The sequence below is a fragment of the Phasianus colchicus genome, chromosome 1 (assembly GCF_987193195.1).
Source record: "Phasianus colchicus chromosome 1, bPhaCol1.hap1.1, whole genome shotgun sequence".
NCBI classification, from domain to species: Eukaryota; Metazoa; Chordata; class Aves; order Galliformes; family Phasianidae; genus Phasianus; species Phasianus colchicus.
Genome location: NC_143436.1, coordinates 80,047,129 through 80,068,648, shown reverse-complemented (window position 1 = coordinate 80,068,648; position 21,520 = coordinate 80,047,129). Strand labels below are relative to the sequence as shown.

The 21,520-nt window shown below is 56.5% G+C and overlaps 2 protein-coding genes and 1 long non-coding RNA gene across 25 annotated transcripts in view; 1 reads left to right on the top strand and 2 right to left on the bottom strand.

Annotated features, from left to right (window-relative positions):
- The window catches only part of LOC149919777 (neprilysin-like), a 59,944-nt gene extending 57,706 nt beyond the window's left edge, over positions 1-2,238 (bottom strand). For 3 of the 8 annotated variants that reach the window (XR_016470714.1, XR_016470715.1, XR_016470717.1), the window contains exons 1-2: positions 952-1,092; positions 701-858 (exon numbers count right to left, since the gene is read on the bottom strand). Coding sequence is in view for 5 of the 8 variants with exons in the window: in XM_090149492.1 (XP_090005618.1) it covers positions 701-718 (18 nt within the window). In the remaining 3 variants the exon portion in view is untranslated. Of the gene's footprint in view, positions 1-700; positions 859-951 lie in introns of all 8 variants that reach the window. The other 5 variants (XM_090149498.1, XM_090149488.1, XM_090149492.1 and 2 more) reach the window with 4 other exon arrangements.
- A 3,794-nt stretch (positions 2,239-6,032) lies between these two features.
- LOC149919773 (neprilysin-like) overlaps positions 6,033-21,520 on the bottom strand; it is a 40,975-nt gene continuing 25,487 nt past the window's right edge. For 12 of the 16 annotated variants that reach the window (XR_016470692.1, XR_016470686.1, XR_016470690.1 and 9 more), the window contains one exon: positions 18,854-18,991. Coding sequence is in view for 3 of the 16 variants with exons in the window: in XM_090149450.1 (XP_090005576.1) it covers positions 12,489-13,104; positions 13,817-14,057; positions 15,535-15,676 (999 nt within the window). In the remaining 13 variants the exon portion in view is untranslated. Of the gene's footprint in view, positions 6,171-10,889; positions 11,105-11,542; positions 12,355-12,400; positions 13,345-13,816; positions 14,058-15,534; positions 15,677-18,853; positions 18,992-21,520 lie in introns of those variants that run through there. The other 4 variants (XM_090149450.1, XM_090149447.1, XM_090149456.1 and 1 more) reach the window with 4 other exon arrangements.
- Positions 17,513-18,949, top strand: LOC149919776 (uncharacterized). Its single transcript, XR_016470707.1, has 2 exons — positions 17,513-18,077; positions 18,269-18,949. It is a non-coding gene; the product is annotated as an uncharacterized LOC149919776 (long non-coding RNA).

The window sequence follows — 21,520 nt, the reverse complement described above, 5'->3', positions numbered from 1 at the left end:
ATACAGAAAGGGACAGGCAGTGGAAGAGGGGGGGTAGGGGTGGGGCAGATGGGGGGTGGTGCGGGTGGGGGAGGGCGGGGAAAACAAGACTATTGTCCACTATCTTTTAAATGTCCATTTATTTAGTCATTAACAGAAACCTGTCAAAAGCAAATGTCATCTTACTTGACTCCTGTAAACTTCTTACAAAGGTTAACCGCCTAACTGCTTCTGTACCTTTCTAATTCTATTCTGCTGACTCCTTAGGGTAACAAAACACTTCAGCTTTTACTTTCCAAATACAGACTAAGGCAGAGCAGTGAGCAAAAAGCTTGCACTTGGCTGAAAAGGGAAAAGCATTATTAGTCTTCCACATGTACGCTCTCATCTCTTACCCTTTAGAAAAGAGTGAATTATTTACATTGACTTTGTTCCTGAATTATCTGTTGCAACAGACTTCCTGATTCTCACACTGGAAACTTTGGCAAGCTATTATAGAATTATTACCATTTTGCAGTTCTTTATTCTCTGCACACAGCCTGAGCATGGTCACTAGGACGACTAGCAGGAAGAGCGAGGAACTGGAAATCCCCGCACACCGTGGCACGAGGGCAAGACCCTTCTGGATGCAGAGTTCCAAAACCCTCCTGCCCTAATCCTCTAGGCCGGTAATGTGAAGAAGCACAGCTGTGACCAGAAAAGAAAGACAAACCCTCCTTACCTCCGGAACAGCCTTCATTTCTGTCCCTGGGCAGGCTTTGCCTCTGCGGTTGCCACAGCTGTCAACTGTGTTTACTTGTTTACTATCAGCACCAGTTCTGTGCTCAAGGCACACTGCTGAGCTTAGAGACAATCTCCTCTTCCCAGCTTGGCTGATTGCTGTGGGGAGGAGAAGAGCAAGGAAAAGCTCTGAGGAAAACACCCTTGAAGAAAATGGGAGGGAGGGAAAGTGTTACGCAGTTCTCCACCCACCTTCCCCACCAGAAAATTAGCTTTATTGTTCCTTCTGCAATTCCTTGTGAGCGTGGGTCCTTCCGATCTGGGGGTTGGTTGGTTGGTTTGTTGGAATTAGACTGCAACCGATGTGAAGAAAAGCATGTGTTTCTACGTCTCCCCTCAGCTACTTGCCTCTTTTCTCTCCAGTGGCCTTGCTATCCTGCCCGCCCATCAAGCCTGTTTGGGTCTGATATGTCCCCTGCCACCAGCCTGCTTCAACCTGATGTCCCGCGGCCTAGAGGCCTCTGTCTGTAGCGAGATGCTGTGGGCTATGGATTCTATTGTTCTTCCAAAAGAAAGGCTGACGTGCTGACTTTGATTCTGCTCTCTCTGATCTGCATCCAGCAGTTCGTTCCAGTGGTGAACGCAGGCCCAGGTTCTTTTTCTTTGTTATTATTTTTCACTGAGATGCATGAAATCCACAGTAATTGTTGACTCTGTTTTCATTGCTTCTCAGGTGATGGCAGCCTGTGCGTCTTTGCTTCCTGAAGAATACGTATTGGAAAGATTTAGGAGGGCAGCTTATTTACTACAAACAGTAAGAAATGGAATAACTTCCCAGAGACATTAAAAACAGGGTAATGGAAGCTGGGAGTTGAGACCTGACCGTGTGGCAGCTGGGAGTGGAGGGGGATGGTCGGAGCAGTTTGGTATCTGCTTCCAAAATGACTAAGACAAGCAGAACACCAGGACACAGCTGTTCACCTCCCTGCCTTGCTAGTTGCTCAGGGGGGGAGAGTGTATTGGGTCACCGGTTTAAAAATGGATGCCCGGTGTTCAGAGCTTCCCAAAACTTTGATCTTTCCTAAAATCCAGATCTTCTTCGTACCTTTACCAATCTGATTTTTCTCCCATATAGTATAGGCAAAGAAGTGGTATTGATATGTGTGTAGAGACTTGGCTAGCTTTAACTACAAGGAATCTTCCAGTGGAGATAGTTTCAAGAACTGATAGCACAGAACCTTTCACAGCAGCATGCAGTTTCTTAATCCGTCTTCTGTATGTGTCCTAACTCTCCCATCTTCCTCAAGGGAGCACCTAACAGCTCCCAGGCTTTCAGTAGTGAAGATACCTTTACATTTACTTTCTCCTTCTAAGCTGGATAACATTTCTGGACAAGAGACAAGCGAGGAGAGGAGAGGAGAGGAGAGGAGAGGAGAGGAGAGGAGAGGAGAGGAGAGGAGAGGAGAGGAGAGGAGAGGAGAGGAGAGGAGAGGAGAGGAGAGGAGAGTCAGGGATTTTGTCACAGAGCAAAAAGCTAGAGGCCTTCTGACTAGCTTGTGAACTCGGGAGAGCAGAGCTGTCGTCTGTGCTGCACAGATAAGAAGGGAACCAGTTGATAAGGATTACACGTGCCGTCATTCCTACATGTACTGCCAAGCCCTCTTCCTTCCTCAGTGATTAGAAAAAGTTTACAGAGAAACTTTTTGTCCTTTCTTTCCATAGTTGATAAGAGTATCTTCAAATAAATTTGCACGTTACTAGGAGAAAACAACTTCACAATGTAAAAGCACCGTAAGCACGTGTATACATGCATACGTATTTAGCTCTCTAGATTCTCTGAGTTCTAGAGGTTGTATATTCAATAAAACATGCATGCAAACATGCAGTCTCCTCCAAGACAGACTTTTCTCAAAGCTCAGATGCATATAGAGACATTCCACTGCCTGGTGGCACCTGACAGAATGAAGACTGATCCATATCCATACTGATGCATATCCAACTGATAGCGTGGAAAATACAGGGTGTGCTTACATGGCTTACTGCTGCCGGATAAATATGTGCTTTGTCCCTACCCTGAGTTTGTTGGATGAAAGCAAGTATGCCTGAAAAGGCATATGACTACAGTGTCTGAATTACTCAGCTTCAGCTCATGACCACAGATAAACAATTTTTTGTGAAGTGAGAGTCAACTAATTTTGGATGAAATTCTTGGTAAAAATTCTCTCGGAACACAGGCAGAGATAGCGTACCATATGCAATAAATCCACATGCTCGGCAAAGAAAGACAATAATTTTGGAGTAAATTAAAGTTTTAACATCTTGATTCTCTCCATAAAAATTTGACTTTTCTCCTGAACTGTTGAACCAGTGCTGTTACAGCAGAATGTGACTCAAGAGGATGTTCTCCAGTGGAAATCGTAAACAGTTTCAGCTGCAGTAGGCAATGCTGATATGCTTTGTAATGACTTAGGAGAGGAAACATCACCTTCTGCATCCTTTATAGTAGCATAAGGAAAAGGCTGAGGCATTTAATGTGGTGGTTTTTTTCTTGTTTTTGTTTGTTTGCTTGTTTGTTGTATTTTAGCCTGTTTTTAACATCAGTGATAGGTTTTGGGCTGCTGAGTCCCCTGAATTTGAAGACCATGACCAGCAGAGCAGTGACTTCCCAACTGCGGCCACTGAAATTGTGAAGAAACAGTTATATGAGCTCAGTGTTCATAAGTCTATAGGGCCTGATGTGATTCATCCTAGAGTGCTGAGGGAGTTAAGAGATGTTAGACCTGGACCCTTTCCACCAATTTGCCAAAGGTCGCGGGAGGCCACTGCTGGCTTGAACCTAGACAGTGTTACACTGATCAACAAGAGAGAGGAGCCGGAAAACAGACCTGCTGGTCTAACCTCAGGCCCTGGAAAAGTTCAGGATATTATCTGCTATTGGAAGATGCTTAAAGAACCAAGCCTTTATCAGGCACAGTCCACAGGAGTTCATGAAGGGAATGTCCTGCCCTAGTACTCTGATCTCCTATTATAAGGTCTCTGGCTTAGTGGATGAAGAGAAGACAGCGAATGTAGTCTTTCTGGATTTTAATAAGACATTTGAGACCATCTCTCACAGCATCCTTCTGGAGAAATTGTTCAACTATGAGCCAGCACTGTGCCCTGACAGCCAAAAGAACAAACAACATTTTGGGCTATGTTAAACACAGCACAGCCCGCTGTGGCTGGCAATTCTTCTGCTGTATTTAGTGCTGGTGCAACCTCATCTTAAATACTGTGTGCAGTTCTGTGCTCCACAATATAGAGGGAATGTTTAAGACACTTAAATGGATGCAAAGGAGGGCATCAAAGCTGGTAAAAGTGCTGGAAGGCATGTCGTGTGAGGAGAAGCTGAGGATGTTCTGGCTGACCGGTAGGGATGAAAGGAGGTACCCTTATTTGTCTCTAAAATTTCCCGAAGGGAAATGGAGAGGGAGGTGCCATTTACTTCTTCCTTCTAACAGACGAAAGGACACAAAGGAACAGCACAAAGATATGACATGGGAGGTTCAGACAGAACAGCAGGAAAAACGTATGTTCAGTGAAGGTGGTTGAAAACTGGAAGAGGCTTCCTAGTGAGGCAGTTCATGTCCCATGACTGCCAGTTTTTGAGGAACATTTGGACAATGTGCTTATTAATATGCTTCATCTTTTCGTTAGCTCTCAGCCAGTTAAGTACATGGTTTTCATAGGAACCTTCCACCTCCTCTCCTCTCCTCTCCTCTCCTCTCCTCTCCTCTCCTCTCCTCTCCTCTCCTCTCCTCTCCTCTCCTCTCCTCTCCTCTCCTCTCCTCTCCTCTCCTCTCCTCTCCTCTCCTCTCCTCTCCTCTCCTCTCCTCTCTTCTCCTCTCCTCTCCTCTCCTCTCCTCTCCTCTCCTCTCCTCTCCTCTCCTCTCCTCTCCTCTCCTCTCCTCTCCTCTCCTCTCCTCTCCTCTCCTCTCCTCTCCTCTCCTCTCCTCTCCTCTCCTCTCCTCTCCTCACCAGTCCTCTCCTCACCACCCTTCTATCCTATCCTATCCTATCCTATCCTATCCTATCCTATCCTATCCTATCCTATCCTATCCTATCCTATCCTATCCTATCCTATCCTATCCTATCCTATCCTATCCTATCCTATCCTACCCGATCCTATCATATGCGACTCGACTCTAGACTCAACTCGACTCGACTTGACTCTAGGAAAGATCTTAAGAGAGCAGAGATCTATCAGAACTAGCAAGTGTCAGAAATGCAACAGAGACCTCCTCAGGAAGAGACCAGATGACAACATACACCTAGAAAAGGCCTTTGAGGGCTACCACAGCACACTTCTTCACCGAGAAGATGCTATATGAGGTGACCTCTATGGTGACAGCGGGTGTAAGCAAATATCCAGTCAGAGGTAAAATCATAAACACCGTGGTGCATCGGCTGCCAGCCCGGCATCCCACTACAGGTGGCTCACAGAGTTCTTCATTGCGCAGGTCTGGGGCTGCAGTGAGGAGTGGAGTGCAGCAAAGCCCTTCCCAGCTCCGCAGTGAGGTGATTCCTGTCCTTGCATCACCAGCCTCTGGAGCCCTTCGGATGGGGCTTGTGGCTGAGGCTGGGTGCCAGATAGAGGACAAAAGCACTTCCCGCATCCCTCCTCCTGTGTGGGGGGTAACGGGGTGCTCGATGCCACGTTCCCCCCCGAAGTTGGGCCCCCACCCAGCAGCTTTGTTCTTGTCTTCCAGCGCTGAAGGCACACGCCTACTGCTCACCAGGAAGATGGAGCAGCTGCGATGGGAAATGAGAGGCACGGGGAGCAGTGGTGCAGGGGCAGCACTTCCTAACAGGAGTTGGGGGCCTGGTGCTGCTTCCTGCTTTGGGGCACCTCCCTGCTCCTGTGAGGGTAGGGGCCGCCTGGGGACACGGCATCCTGGGGGCGGCTGCATCTTGCCTGCCCTCCTCCAGCAGCAGTGAATATGCAGTGATGCAGCTGGGAGCTGCTGGAGGTTGTGAGCAAGAAACGGCAGAAGCTGCCCAACAGTGTGAAGTGCTCTGTTCTGCTAAGCGAAGTGTCGGTGGTCCATGGCACATAGTGGAACCCCCCAGTGCTCCCGTACCAGTTCTCGGTTCCCTGGGGCCCCACTCAGCTCTTGAGCCCCTGCTTGTCCCCCAGCTCGAAGCTGAGGCTGAGGATTCCCAGGGTGCTGCTGCTTGGCTGGGGGCTGCACTTAGGGAGCGCATGAAATCTCTGGCAGGTGGGGGGAGACCTGCAGTGCCCTCCCCAATCCAGCCTGATTTCCCAGATGCAAAGAAAAGCAGTACAACACAGGTAAGCAGAACTGTTTATTTTCCAGGTGCTCCTGCAGATATGCTGGCAGATCTCTGCTCGGCTTCTCTTCAGACACGTCCTTCAATAGCATAAGAAGGAGGGAGGATGGTAAAAACGGCGGACCATAATGCGGAGCATCCTGTAGAGGAAAAAAAAAGAATGGGGGAAGAGGGGTGCCCTCCGCCTGAGGAGGGGACCCTGTGCGTGGCTGTGAGATGGGGCTTAGCCCTCGAGTTTTCGAGGGATCCCCTTGCGTGCGGGTGCTGCTGGGGTGCCCTCCGCCTGAGGAGGGGACCCCGTGCGTGGCTGTGAGATGGGGCTTAGCCCTCGAGTTTTCGAGGGATCCCCTTGCGTGCGGGTGCTGCTGGGGTGCCCTCCGCCTGAGGAGGGGACCCCGTGCGTGGCTGTGAGATGGGGCTTAGCCCTCGAGTTTTCGAGGGATCCCCTTGCGTGCGGGTGCTGCTGGGGTGCCCTCCGCCTGAGGAGGGGACCCCGTGCGTGGCTGTGAGATGGGGCTTAGCCCTCGAGTTTTCGAGGGATCCCCTTGCGTGCGGGTGCTGCTGGGGTGCCCTCCGCCTGAGGAGGGGACCCCGTGCGTGGCTGTGAGATGGGGCTTAGCCCTCGAGTTTTCGAGGGATCCCCTTGCGTGCGGGTGCTGCTGGGGTGCCCTCCGCCTGAGGAGGGGACCCCGTGCGTGGCTGTGAGATGGGGCTTAGCCCTCGAGTTTTCGAGGGATCCCCTTGCGTGCGGGTGCTGCTGGGGTGCCCTCCGCCTGAGGAGGGGACCCCGTGCGTGGCTGTGAGATGGGGCTTAGCCCTCGAGTTTTCGAGGGATCCCCTTGCGTGCGGGTGCTGCTGGGGTGCCCTCCGCCTGAGGAGGGGACCCCGTGCGTGGCTGTGAGATGGGGCTTAGCCCTCGAGTTTTCGAGGGATCCCCTTGCGTGCGGGTGCTGCTGGGGTGCCCTCCGCCTGAGGAGGGGACCCCGTGCGTGGCTGTGAGATGGGGCTTAGCCCTCGAGTTTTCGAGGGATCCCCTTGCGTGCGGGTGCTGCTGGGGTGCCCTCCGCCTGAGGAGGGGACCCCGTGCGTGGCTGTGAGATGGGGCTTAGCCCTCGAGTTTTCGAGGGATCCCCTTGCGTGCGGGTGCTGCTGGGGTGCCCTCCGCCTGAGGAGGGGACCCCGTGCGTGGCTGTGAGATGGGGCTTAGCCCTCGAGTTTTCGAGGGATCCCCTTGCGTGCGGGTGCTGCTGAGGTGCCCTCCGCCTGAGGAGGGGACCCCGTGCGTGGCTGTGAGATGGGGCTTAGCCCTCGAGTTTTCGAGGGATCCCCTTGCGTGCGGGTGCTGCTGGGGTGCCCTCCTCCTGAGGAGGGGACCCCGTGCGTGGCTGTGAGATGGGGCTTAGCCCTCGAGTTTTCGAGGGATCCCCTTGCGTGCGGGTGCTGCTGGGGTGCCCTCCGCCTGAGGAGGGGACCCCGTGCGTGGCTGTGAGATGGGGCTTAGCCCTCGAGTTTTCGAGGGATCCCCTTGCGTGCGGGTGCTGCTGGGGTGCCCTCCGCCTGAGGAGGGGACCCCGTGCGTGGCTGTGAGATGGGGCTTAGCCCTCGAGTTTTCGAGGGATCCCCTTGCGTGCGGGTGCTGCTGGGGTGCCCTCCGCCTGAGGAGGGGACCCCGTGCGTGGCTGTGAGATGGGGCTTAGCCCTCGAGATTTCGAGGGATCCCCTTGCGTGCGGGTGCTGCTGGGGTGCCCTCCGCCTGAGGAGGGGACCCCGTGCGTGGCTGTGAGATGGGGCTTAGCCCTCGAGTTTTCGAGGGATCCCCTTGCGTGCGGGTGCTGCTGGGGTGCCCTCCGCCTGAGGAGGGGACCCCGTGCGTGGCTGTGAGATGGGGCTTAGCCCTCGAGTTTTCGAGGGATCCCCTTGCGTGCGGGTGCTGCTGGGGTGCCCTCCGCCTGAGGAGGGGACCCCGTGCGTGGCTGTGAGATGGGGCTTAGCCCTCGAGTTTTCGAGGGATCCCCTTGCGTGCGGGTGCTGCTGGGGTGCCCTCCGCCTGAGGAGGGGACCCCGTGCGTGGCTGTGAGATGGGGCTTAGCCCTCGAGTTTTCGAGGGATCCCCTTGCGTGCGGGTGCTGCTGGGGTGCCCTCCGCCTGAGGAGGGGACCCCGTGCGTGGCTGTGAGATGGGGCTTAGCCCTCGAGTTTTCGAGGGATCCCCTTGCGTGCGGGTGCTGCTGGGGTGCCCTCCGCCTGAGGAGGGGACCCCGTGCGTGGCTGTGAGATGGGGCTTAGCCCTCGAGTTTTCGAGGGATCCCCTTGCGTGCGGGTGCTGCTGGGGTGCCCTCCGCCTGAGGAGGGGACCCCGTGCGTGGCTGTGAGATGGGGCTTAGCCCTCGAGTTTTCGAGGGATCCCCTTGCGTGCGGGTGCTGCTGAGGTGCCCTCCGCCTGAGGAGGGGACCCCGTGCGTGGCTGTGAGATGGGGCTTAGCCCTCGAGTTTTCGAGGGATCCCCTTGCGTGCGGGTGCTGCTGGGGTGCCCTCCTCCTGAGGAGGGGACCCCGTGCGTGGCTGTGAGATGGGGCTTAGCCCTCGAGTTTTCGAGGGATCCCCTTGCGTGCGGGTGCTGCTGGGGTGCCCTCCGCCTGAGGAGGGGACCCCGTGCGTGGCTGTGAGATGGGGCTTAGCCCTCGAGTTTTCGAGGGATCCCCTTGCGTGCGGGTGCTGCTGGGGTGCCCTCCGCCTGAGGAGGGGACCCCGTGCGTGGCTGTGAGATGGGGCTTAGCCCTCGAGTTTTCGAGGGATCCCCTTGCGTGCGGGTGCTGCTGGGGTGCCCTCCGCCTGAGGAGGGGACCCTGTGCGTGGCTGTGAGATGGGGCTTAGCCCTCGAGTTTTCGAGGGATCCCCTTGCGTGCGGGTGCTGCTGAGGTGCCCTCCGCCTGAGGAGGGGACCCCGTGCGTGGCTGTGAGATGGGGCTTAGCCCTCGAGTTTTCGAGGGATCCCCTTGCGTGCGGGTGCTGCTGGGGTGCCCTCCTCCTGAGGAGGGGACCCCGTGCGTGGCTGTGAGATGGGGCTTAGCCCTCGAGTTTTCGAGGGATCCCCTTGCGTGCGGGTGCTGCTGGGGTGCCCTCCGCCTGAGGAGGGGACCCCGTGCGTGGCTGTGAGATGGGGCTTAGCCCTCGAGTTTTCGAGGGATCCCCTTGCGTGCGGGTGCTGCTGGGGTGCCCTCCGCCTGAGGAGGGGACCCCGTGCGTGGCTGTGAGATGGGGCTTAGCCCTCGAGTTTTCGAGGGATCCCCTTGCGTGCGGGTGCTGCTGGGGTGCCCTCCGCCTGAGGAGGGGACCCCGTGCGTGGCTGTGAGATGGGGCTTAGCCCTCGAGTTTTCGAGGGATCCCCTTGCGTGCGGGTGCTGCTGGGGTGCCCTCCGCCTGAGGAGGGGACCCCGTGCGTGGCTGTGAGATGGGGCTTAGCCCTCGAGTTTTCGAGGGATCCCCTTGCGTGCGGGTGCTGCTGGGGTGCCCTCCGCCTGAGGAGGGGACCCCGTGCGTGGCTGTGAGATGGGGCTTAGCCCTCGAGTTTTCGAGGGATCCCCTTGCGTGCGGGTGCTGCTGGGGTGCCCTCCGCCTGAGGAGGGGACCCCGTGCGTGGCTGTGAGATGGGGCTTAGCCCTCGAGTTTTCGAGGGATCCCCTTGCGTGCGGGTGCTGCTGGGGTGCCCTCCGCCTGAGGAGGGGACCCCGTGCGTGGCTGTGAGATGGGGCTTAGCCCTCGAGTTTTCGAGGGATCCCCTTGCGTGCGGGTGCTGCTGGGGTGCCCTCCGCCTGAGGAGGGGACCCCGTGCGTGGCTGTGAGATGGGGCTTAGCCCTCGAGTTTTCGAGGGATCCCCTTGCGTGCGGGTGCTGCTGGGGTGCCCTCCGCCTGAGGAGGGGACCCCGTGCGTGGCTGTGAGATGGGGCTTAGCCCTCGAGTTTTCGAGGGATCCCCTTGCGTGCGGGTGCTGCTGGGGTGCCCTCCGCCTGAGGAGGGGACCCCGTGCGTGGCTGTGAGATGGGGCTTAGCCCTCGAGTTTTCGAGGGATCCCCTTGCGTGCGGGTGCTGCTGGGGTGCCCTCCGCCTGAGGAGGGGACCCCGTGCGTGGCTGTGAGATGGGGCTTAGCCCTCGAGTTTTCGAGGGATCCCCTTGCGTGCGGGTGCTGCTGGGGTGCCCTCCGCCTGAGGAGGGGACCCCGTGCGTGGCTGTGAGATGGGGCTTAGCCCTCGAGTTTTCGAGGGATCCCCTTGCGTGCGGGTGCTGCTGGGGTGCCCTCCGCCTGAGGAGGGGACCCCGTGCGTGGCTGTGAGATGGGGCTTAGCCCTCGAGTTTTCGAGGGATCCCCTTGCGTGCGGGTGCTGCTGGGGTGCCCTCCGCCTGAGGAGGGGACCCCGTGCGTGGCTGTGAGATGGGGCTTAGCCCTCGAGTTTTCGAGGGATCCCCTTGCGTGCGGGTGCTGCTGGGGTGCCCTCCGCCTGAGGAGGGGACCCCGTGCGTGGCTGTGAGATGGGGCTTAGCCCTCGAGTTTTCGAGGGATCCCCTTGCGTGCGGGTGCTGCTGGGGTGCCCTCCGCCTGAGGAGGGGACCCCGTGCGTGGCTGTGAGATGGGGCTTAGCCCTCGAGTTTTCGAGGGATCCCCTTGCGTGCTGGTGCTGCTGGGGTGCCCTCCGCCTGAGGAGGGGACCCCGTGCGTGGCTGTGAGATGGGGCTTAGCCCTCGAGTTTTCGAGGGATCCCCTTGCGTGCGAGTGCTGCTGGGGTGCCCTCCGCCTGAGGACGGAATGGGTCAGGAGCCCCTGGTGGAGGGGTCTCTCCCCTGAGTGGGTGTCTGTGGGTACCTGTTGCTTGTTGCTTTTTCCGGTGCTCTGTCTGCTCCGTAGCTGGGTTGGTCTTGTTGCTCTTTGGCTTTGGCTCTGGCTCTGCTAGCATCTTCATGCCCATCTGCTGGCTGAGGGCCATGTACCGCTATCCTTGGCTGAGCTTCTGCCTGGCCTTGCTCTTTTTCTGCAAGATCTCTTGTTTCGCAAGTTCTGTCTGTTCAACTTTCTCATATCTAGGTAAAAAGAAATATAAGCGCAAATTATTTCCTTGCAATGTCGGTCTTCTGCGGTTCTGCATCATTTTTCAGCCCGCTCCCTCCCATCTTTATTTTCTATTAGCTGTCAGTTACTATCTTGCCCGTACTGACCAAGTTCGGATTTGACCACACTTTTACAGTAAGCTGTATGTTTGCAAAAGCTTGCAGAGCTTTCCATGACAAAGAGCGGTGTCACAGCTCCTGAGGAGGAAGGCGGGACGGACTTCAGGCTCGGGATCCCCGAGCCGAGCCCCAGCACCGCCTCCTGTCTCGGCCAACGGGCGAAGCAGACGGGCAGCGACCAAAGCTGCCGATCGCCTTCACGCCGGAGGCGGTGCCGGCACTCGGGAGGATGGCAGAGCCCGGGGCCACTCGGCTCGAAGCGCTTCCCGCCCGCCCGGCCCGTCTCCCCACCTGGCAGCGCGGCGTCGGGTCGGCTCCGGGTGCGGCACGCCGGCTGCTGAGCGGCGTCACGGCAAGCAAGCCGCTAGCAACGGCACGCGTTCTAACGGGCTGCCTACCGCCACCCGCACAACGCCCGCCCCAGCCGCGCGCTGCCCCGGCAACGGCTTCCTCCCCTCCTCCTCGCGGCTCCTCCTCTGCCTCCCCCCCGCTCGGCGGCGGCGGCGATGGAGGCGGCGGCGGCGGCGGCCGGGGCTGCCCGAGGGAAATCAGCGGGGAGGTGCGGGCCGGGCCGGGCCGGGCCGGGGCGGAGCGGGGATGTGCGGGGCGGCGGCCGTCGGTACCTCCCGGGGCTCCGCCCGGAGCGCCGATCTGTGCTGCGCCCTTCCAAGCGGCGTGCGGGGCCGCGGCCTGCGGGAAAGGCACCCCGGCTGCGGCCAGTTTTGTCCTCCCGTAATGCTTGTTTAGCAATAAAGCAACCTGGATGGTGACTATTGAAATAGCGTAATTATTCCCTTCGGGCTAACTCCAGAAGGACTCTCTGGGGCTGGGGTTGGGGCTGCACGTGGCAGTGTGAGACGTCTTTCCGAGCCGTAATGATTCTGTGATTCTCCCATTCCTTTTCAAGTGCAGATTTACTCTTCCAAATACCAAACTGTACCACAGCAGCTACAGGAAAGCTACTCCGTTCAAGGCTGCTCTTCGAGGATGCCTTTCTGAGCGCGCTAGAGTTCTCAGGATCCTTGTACTTCTCTCGTCCCTGAACCCTGCATCCCTAAACCACTAGGTGGGAACTGGGAGAATAAATCCCTCCCCCAACCCCCCCACCCCCACTGTAAGGGCAGAACAAGTGATGCAGTGTGTACTTGCATTTGGACTGGCCTTGGTGTACTGAACACACCTTCAGCTTTGTCCACTCGCGTCAGCTGTTACTTGCAGCCAGCAGCCGGCGCCAGTATCATTTGTGAGGAAATGTCCCAGCGGAAGTCCTTCCTTGGGTGGACTCTGGCAGGCAAATGCCAAAGCTATGAACGCGACAGCTACCGCGCAGCAAACCTCCAGCTGTCTGTGTGCTTCGTGACGGTATCGGAGTGTCACAGCCACCCCACGACCTCACAGTGCGCCGGGTGCCTACCCGTAGCCAGCGAGCCCAGCCCGCACTGAGGTCGTGGGGTGACTGTGAGTTCAGGTAGTCACGGTGCTGGAGCGGGATGGCATCCGTGGGCACCGACAGCACAGCCCGGCGCGACGCGGCGCGGCGCGGCGCTGCTGAGCGGCAGCGAGGAGCTCCGTGCCCGAAATGCGACGGGCGCTCCCGCTGCGCGCTCCGTTCTACAGGCTGAAGCCGCCGGGTTTTGCAAAAACGCGAAGAGTTTCTCGCTGCGCGAAACGCCTTTTGCGCCTTGGAGCCTTCAGTGAGAGCGCGCGTGTCCGCTCGGGTTGGGAGAAGTGGATTTCCAAGAGGGCTCTGTCGGAGCGTTTCGGTCACTCCAGGGGCGGTGACAGAGTTCCCCCCGTGGCGCTGCTCCGTAGCGACCGTAGCTGCTGTTCCGAAGCCAACGTGAGAGCTTGCCCTGTGAGGACGGGGGACACTCCTGGTAGGCCATGCTTTACCAGTGCACCGCGTGCTTCCACCACACGTGAGCACAGAGCTGCTGTGCTCCACCTCAGCTGTTGCCCATCATGAGGCACTGCAGGGAAAGCACTGCACCACTGCATGTTGAAAGGGCAGTCCCAGATGTGTGAACAGCTGTCAGCGCCGAGCTATCGCAATACAAGCCCACAGTGATGCAGCACTCACCAGTGCTGTAGATCTGCGGATAGAGTTTACATTAAAACACGCCAAAAAAGCCACGCTCTCCATCCCTCTGAATAAGAAAGTGAGAGGAGGAGGCAGAAATCCAGCATGGCTCAGCAAGGACCTGCTGAGCAAGCCGAGGGCCAAGAGAGGTACACTCAGGCTTTGGCAACAGCGGTGTGTCACCTGGGAAGAGTGCACGGGTGCCAGTGGCATCCTGGCTTGTATCAGAAATAGCACTGCCAGCAGGAGCAGGGAAGTGACCATCCCTCTGTACCGAGCTCTGGTGAGGCTGCACCTGGAGAACTGTGCTCGGTTTTGGGCCCCTCACTGCAAGAAAGGCATGGAGGCCCTGGAGCGTGTCCAGAGAAGGGCAGCGAAGCGGGTGAGGGGTCTGGAGCACAAGTCTGACGAGGAGCAGCTCAGGAAGCTGGGGCTGCTTAGCCTGCAGGAGGCTCCGGGCAGAGCCTATCGCGCTCTGCACCTACCTGAAGGGAGGCTGTGGTGAGGTGGGGCTTGGCCTCTTCCTACCTAAAAGCCTTTTCAATATCAGCTGGTTTTCTTCCAACAGCACATCAGAGGTGTTTTGTGACACTTCTGTGCTTGAGTGTTTGCCTTCCCAGCTGCCACAAGCGTATTTGTAGAAATCCTCACAGGGGTCTACAGTGTCATTGCTAGAATTCAGGAATCCGGCCAAGAGTGCAAGGCTCGGTTCAGCATCACATGATCCTGGGTAGGAAGGAAACGAGAGATCTGAGCGGTGACACTGGAGAATGAGGACAACATATTCAACAACTGAGGAAAAAAAAGAAAGAAAAAAAGAGGGATCTTATAATAAGATTTCTGTTTGATACAAGCTCCACTGCGTACAGACTGCTGAATTCCTTGTGAGCTTTTGCTGAAGGTGCAATAATACACACTCTGTCTTCGACTTCACACCAAGGCTGCTTTGCACTTTGCCAGGGAGATTCTTTCAGTCAGAGACAGGTAGTTCGTGCAGAGGTGGTGCCTGCCCTCCAGTGGTTCTATCTCGGCAGCCAAGGCTTGGATGACTCCGCCTTTTCTCTGTTCTCTCTCAAACAGCACGCACTGATTTGACCAGGTGATAAACAAGAAACTGCTGGTGATGTTAACACACAAAGCAAAAGGAGGCCATGGTACAACGAAGGTAAGGAGAAGAGCTTAGTACACGCAGGGAGATGTTCAAGGTGGGAAACAAGCATTTCTCAGTAATGACATCTGTCAAAACAGGACGAAAACTCACTTGTGGTGTATCTTGCTTTGATTTAAAACCTCCTTCATCCCAAACGCTGGGAAGCCCTGGCTGTATGTTCTCATTTCGTGTCTGTGTCTTGTATCAACATCAGATCAGCTCTACTATTAAATAATAGTACTACAAATCAAAGCAAGATTTTCATGCTATGGTGTCAAACTGTGGTTTGTTAAAGTGGAAGGAGGTGCAGGGAGTGCAAATAGACATGATCTAAACTAACAACTTTCTCCTTAGTTTCTCTAGTGAAGCATACATGACAGCAGTGGGAGAAAAATGCCTGTCAACAATGCTTGTTTTGGAGTAGGAGATACGTGTGCCCTCCAATCTAAACACAGCTACAATATTTAGCTATCTGTACACGTAAGCGTTTGTGCGGACTGTTCTGCAGGCAGCTTTTTGGTGAATTGGAAAGATAACTGACAATTTCTGGCCTCCGCTCACAGCTTCCGCACTGCACAGGAGAATATGAGTTTTCTGTATATCAGAGTAGTGATTGGTCCTAGAAAACTGGAAGTAGGCTTATGAAATCAGGGATGGACAAGTGGAAGAGAAGCTCTAAATCTCAGCTTCAGAGCCAGTTTCCTGGAGCTGGCTGCAGATGGAGCAGGGTCATAGAAGCTGGAAGCCAGGATGATGAAATTCAAGAAGAATTTCTTGACAATATAATGCTGCTCTCTCACAAAGCTGGGCCCAGGCTTATCAAATGGCAGTCGGAGGAGGACAAGCGGGGGGATATCTCCCCACGGTCACACAGGGAGGAGGCAGAACAGTCTGCCTTTTTTACAGCTGGTACTTTTTTACACTTCTTTGTCTTTCTGAAAGCCTCACCCTCACACAGATACTGAGCATAATAATCCATGCAGGCAGAGAGAGGAACAGATCTTATAAACAGGGTGGGTAAGGAGTCAGGGAAAAGGATATTCCACATTATACCTAGAGCACAAGTCATCGTGATGTAGGTGATGAGTAATGCAAAACCGAGGAGAGTACTGAGAAGAAGCGCACACAGCAGCTGGCTTTTCTCCTGAAGACATCGTTCTTTCTTTGGACCTGTTCCCAGCTCCTGGTCCCAGGTCTGGAGAGAGAAAAATGAGACACGCAGAAAAAAAGGAAGAATGGACAACTCATTACATTTAGCACTGGTCATACACTACACCTTCTTCCTAAGCAACTAGAAACTCCCTTTTGACTAGTGCCAGAAGGCTAACAGGAGGCCCAGTCCTCTCCCATAGGCTTTGCTTCATGCCTTTTGTTTCCCATTCTTTTCCAAATACAGCTGGTTCCACAGTGTTATGAAATATGCATCTAAAAACCAGCTTGCCATGAGGAGCCGTGTCCTTCCATAGCTTTTCTTGGTGTTCGGAATCACCTTGAATACACCTCCTGAAGATATCAAAGCCTGTTTGGAGCCCATAAAGCTGATAACAGGATGACCAGGACTAGAGGCTCTTCATTCTGTTAGTGTAATAATGTCACTGAATCACAGAATTGCAGGGGCTGGAAGGGACCTCCAGAGATCGTCAAGTCCAACCTTCTTGGACATCACCTTCTGCATCCTTTATAGTAGCATAAGGAAAAGGCTGAGGCATTTAATGTGGTGGTTTTTTTCTTGTTTTTGTTTGTTTGCTTGTTTGTTGTATTTTAGCCTGTTTTTAACATCAGTGATAGGTTTTGGGCTGCTGAGTCCCCTGAATTTGAAGACCATGACCAGCAGAGCAGTGACTTCCCAACTGCGGCCACTGAAATTGTGAAGAAACAGTTATATGAGCTCAGTGTTCATAAGTCTATAGGGCCTGATGTGATTCATCCTAGAGTGCTGAGGGAGTTAAGAGATGTTAGACCTGGACCCTTTCCACCAATTTGCCAAAGGTCGCGGGAGGCCACTGCTGGCTTGAACCTAGACAGTGTTACACTGATCAACAAGAGAGGAGCCGGAAAACAGACCTGCTGGTCTAACCTCAGGCCCTGGAAAAGTTCAGGATATTATCTGCTATTGGAAGATGCTTAAAGAACCAAGCCTTTATCAGGCACAGTCCACAGGAGTTCATGAAGGGAATGTCCTGCCCTAGTACTCTGATCTCCTATTATAAGGTCTCTGGCTTAGTGGATGAAGAGAAGACAGCGAATGTAGTCTTTCTGGATTTTAATAAGACATTTGAGACCATCTCTCACAGCATCCTTCTGGAGAAATTGTTCAACTATGAGCCAGCACTGTGCCCTGACAGCCAAAAGAACAAACAACATTTTGGGCTGTGTTAAACACAGCACAGCCCGCTGTGGCTGGCAATTCTTCTGCTGTATTTAGTGCTGGTGCAACCTCATCTTAAATACTGTGTGCAGTTCTGTGCTCCACAATATAGAGGGAATGTTTAAGACACTTAAATGGATGCAAAGGAGGGCATCAAAGCTGGTAAAAGTGCTGGAAGGCATGTCGTGTGAGGAGAAGCTGAGGATGTTCTGGCTGACCGGTAGGGATGAAAGGAGGTACCCTTATTTGTCTCTAAAACTTCCCGAAGGGAAATGGAGAGGGAGGTGCCATTTACTTCTTCCTTCTAACAGATGAAAGGACACAAAGGAACAGCACAAAGATATGACATGGGAGGTTCAGACAGAACAGCAGGAAAAACGTATGTTCAGTGAAGGTGGTTGAAAACTGGAAGAGGCTTCCTAGTGAGGCAGTTCATGTCCCATGACTGTCAGTGTTCGAGGGACGTTTGGACAATGCGCTTATTAATATGCTTCATCTTTTTGTTAGCTCTCAGCCAGTTAAGTACATGGTTTTCATAGGAACCTTCCACATCTTCTCCTCTCCTCTCCTCTCCTCTCCTCTCCTCTCCTCTCCTCTCCTCTCCTCTCCTCTCCTCTCCTCTCCTCTCCTCTCCTCTCCTCTCCTCTCCTCTCCTCTCCTCTCCTCTCCTCTCTTCACCACTCCTCTCCTCAGCACTCCTCTCCTCCGCACTCCTCTCCTCACCACCCTTCTATCCTATCCTATCCTATCCTATCCTATCCTATCCTATCCTATCCTATCCTATCCTATCCTATCCTATCCTATCCTATCCTATCCTATCCTATCCTACCCGATCCTATCATATGCGACTCGACTCTAGACTCGACTCGACTCGACTTGACTCTAGGAAAGAACTTAAGAGAGCAGAGATCTATCAGAACTAGCAAGTGTCAGAAATGCAACAGAGACCTCCTCAGGAAGAGACCAGATGACAACATACACCTAGAAAAGGCCTTTGAGGGCTACCACAGCACACTTCTTCACCGAGAAGATGCTATATGAGGTGACCTCTATGGTGACAGCGGGTGTAAGCAAATATCCAGTCAGAGGTAAAATCATAAACACCGTGGTGCATCGGCTGCCAGCCCGGCATCCCACTACAGGTGGCTCACAGAGTTCTTCATTGCGCAGGTCTGGGGCTGCAGTGAGGAGTGGAGTGCAGCAAAGCCCTTCCCAGCTCCGCAGCGAGGTGATTCCTGTCCTTGCATCACCAGCCTCTGGAGCCCTTCGGATGGGGCTTGTGGCTGAGGCTGGGTGCCAGATAGAGGACAAAAGCACTTCCCGCATCCCTCCTCCTGTGTGGGGGGTAACGGGGTGCTCGATGCCACGTTCCCCCCCGAAGTTGGGCTCCCACCCAGCAGCTTTATTCTTGTCTTCCAGCACTGAAGGCACACGCCTACTGCTCACCAGGAAGATGGAGCGGCTGCGATGGGAAATGAGAGGCACGGGGAGCAGTGGTGCAGGGGCAGCACTTCCTATCAGGAGTTGGGGGCCAGGTGCTGCTTCCTGCTGTGGGGCACCTCCCTGCTCCTGTGAGGGTAGGGGCCGCCTGGGGACACGGCATCCTGGGGGCGGCTGCATCTTGCCTGCCCTCCTCCAGCAGCAGTGAATATGCAGTGATGCAGCTGGGAGCTGCTGGAGGTTGTGAGCAAGAAACGGCAGAAGCTGCCCAACAGTGTGAAGTGCTCTGTTCTGCTAAGCGAAGTGTCGGTGGTCCATGGCACATAGTGGAACCCCCCAGTGCTCCCGTACCAGTTCTCGGTTCCCTGGGGCCCCACTCAGCTCTTGAGCCCCTGCTTGTCCCCCAGCTCGAAGCTGAGGCTGAGGATTCCCAGGGTGCTGCTGCTTGGCTGGGGGCTGAACTTAAGGAGCGCATGAAATCTCTGGCAGGTGGGGGGAGACCTGCAGTGCCCTCCCCAATCCAGCCTGATTTCCCAGATGCAAAGAAAAGCAGTACAACACAGGTAAGCAGAACTGTTTATTTTCCAGGTACTCCTGCAGATATGCTGGCAGATCTGTGCTCGGCTTCTCTTCAGACACGTCCTTCAATAGCATAAGATGGAGGGAGGATGGTAAAAACGGCGGACCATAATGCGGAGAATCCTGTAGAGGAAAAAAAAACAATGGGGGAAGAGGGGTGCCCTCCACCTGAGGTGGGGACCCCGTGCGTGGCTGTGAGATGGGGCTTAGCCCTCGAGTTTTCGAGGGATCCCCTTGCGTGCGGGTGCTGCTGGGGTGCCCTCCGCCTGAGGAGGGGACCCCGTGCGTGGCTGTGAGATGGGGCTTAGCCCTCGAGTTTTCGAGGGATCCCCTTGCGTGCGGGTGCTGCTGGGGTGCCCTCCGCCTGAGGAGGGGACCCCGTGCGTGGCTGTGAGATGGGGCTTAGCCCTCGAGTTTTCGAGGGATCCCCTTGCGTGCGGGTGCTGCTGGGGTGCCCTCCGCCTGAGGAGGGGACCCCGTGCGTGGCTGTGAGATGGGGCTTAGCCCTCGAGTTTTCGAGGGATCCCCTTGCGTGCGGGTGCTGCTGGGGTGCCCTCCGCCTGAGGAGGGGACCCCGTGCGTGGCTGTGAGATGGGGCTTAGCCCTCGAGTTTTCGAGGGATCCCCTTGCGTGCGGGTGCTGCTGGGGTGCCCTCCGCCTGAGGAGGGGACCCCGTGCGTGGCTGTGAGATGGGGCTTAGCCCTCGAGTTTTCGAGGGATCCCCTTGCGTGCGGGTGCTGCTGGGGTGCCCTCCGCCTGAGGAGGGGACCCCGTGCGTGGCTGTGAGATGGGGCTTAGCCCTCGAGTTTTCGAGGGATCCCCTTGCGTGCGGGTGCTGCTGGGGTGCCCTCCGCCTGAGGAGGGGACCCCGTGCGTGGCTGTGAGATGGGGCTTAGCCCTCGAGTTTTCGAGGGATCCCCTTGCGTGCGGGTGCTGCTGGGGTGCCCTCCGCCTGAGGAGGGGACCCCGTGCGTGGCTGTGAGATGGGGCTTAGCCCTCGAGTTTTCGAGGGATCCCCTTGCGTGCGGGTGCTGCTGGGGTGCCCTCCGCCTGAGGAGGGGACCCCGTGCGTGGCTGTGAGATGGGGCTTAGCCCTCGAGTTTTCGAGGGATCCCCTTGCGTGCGGGTGCTGCTGGGGTGCCCTCCGCCTGAGGAGGGGACCCCGTGCGTGGCTGTGAGATGGGGCTTAGCCCTCGAGTTTTCGAGGGATCCCCTTGCGTGCGGGTGCTGCTGGGGTGCCCTCCGCCTGAGGAGGGGACCCCGTGCGTGGCTGTGAGATGGGGCTTAGCCCTCGAGTTTTCGAGGGATCCCCTTGCGTGCGGGTGCTGCTGAGGTGCCCTCCGCCTGAGGAGGGGACCCCGTGCGTGGCTGTGAGATGGGGCTTAGCCCTCGAGTTTTCGAGGGATCCCCTTGCGTGCGGGTGCTGCTGGGGTGCCCTCCTCCTGAGGAGGGGACCCCGTGCGTGGCTGTGAGATGGGGCTTAGCCCTCGAGTTTTCGAGGGATCCCCTTGCGTGCGGGTGCTGCTGGGGTGCCCTCCGCCTGAGGAGGGGACCCCGTGCGTGGCTGTGAGATGGGGCTTAGCCCTCGAGTTTTCGAGGGATCCCCTTGCGTGCGGGTGCTGCTGGGGTGCCCTCCGCCTGAGGAGGGGACCCCGTGCGTGGCTGTGAGATGGGGCTTAGCCCTCGAGTTTTCGAGGGATCCCCTTGCGTGCGGGTGCTGCTGGGGTGCCCTCCGCCTGAGGAGGGGACCCCGTGCGTGGCTGTGAGATGGGGCTTAGCCCTCGAGTTTTCGAGGGATCCCCTTGCGTGCGGGTGCTGCTGGGGTGCCCTCCGCCTGAGGAGGGGACCCCGTGCGTGGCTGTGAGATGGGGCTTAGCCCTCGAGTTTTCGAGGGATCCCCTTGCGTGCGGGTGCTGCTGGGGTGCCCTCCGCCTGAGGAGGGGACCCCGTGCGTGGCTGTGAGATGGGGCTTAGCCCTCGAGTTTTCGAGGGATCCCCTTGCGTGCGGGTGCTGCTGGGGTGCCATCCGCCTGAGGAGGGGACCCCGTGCGTGGCTGTGAGATGGGGCTTAGCCCTCGAGTTTTCGAGGGATCCCCTTGCGTGCGGGTGCTGCTGGGGTGCCCTCCGCCTGAGGAGGGGACCCCGTGCGTGGCTGTGAGATGGGGCTTAGCCCTCGAGTTTTCGAGGGATCCCCTTGCGTGCGGGTGCTGCTGGGGTGCCCTCCGCCTGAGGAGGGGACCCCGTGCGTGGCTGTGAGATGGGGCTTAGCCCTCGAGTTTTCGAGGGATCCCCTTGCGTGCGGGTGCTGCTGGGGTGCCCTCCGCCTGAGGAGGGGACCCCGTGCGTGGCTGTGAGATGGGGCTTAGCCCTCGAGTTTTCAAGGGATCCCCTTGCGTGCGGGTGCTGCTGGGGTGCCCTCCGCCTGAGGAGGGGACCCCGTGCGTGGCTGTGAGATGGGGCTTAGCCCTCGAGTTTTCGAGGGATCCCCTTGCGTGCGGGTGCTGCTGGGGTGCCCTCCGCCTGAGGAGGGGACCCCGTGCGTGGCTGTGAGATGGGGCTTAGCCCTCGAGTTTTCGAGGGATCCCCTTGCGTGCGAGTGCTGCTGGGGTGCCCTCCGCCTGAGGACGGAATGGGTCAGGAGCCCCTGGTGGA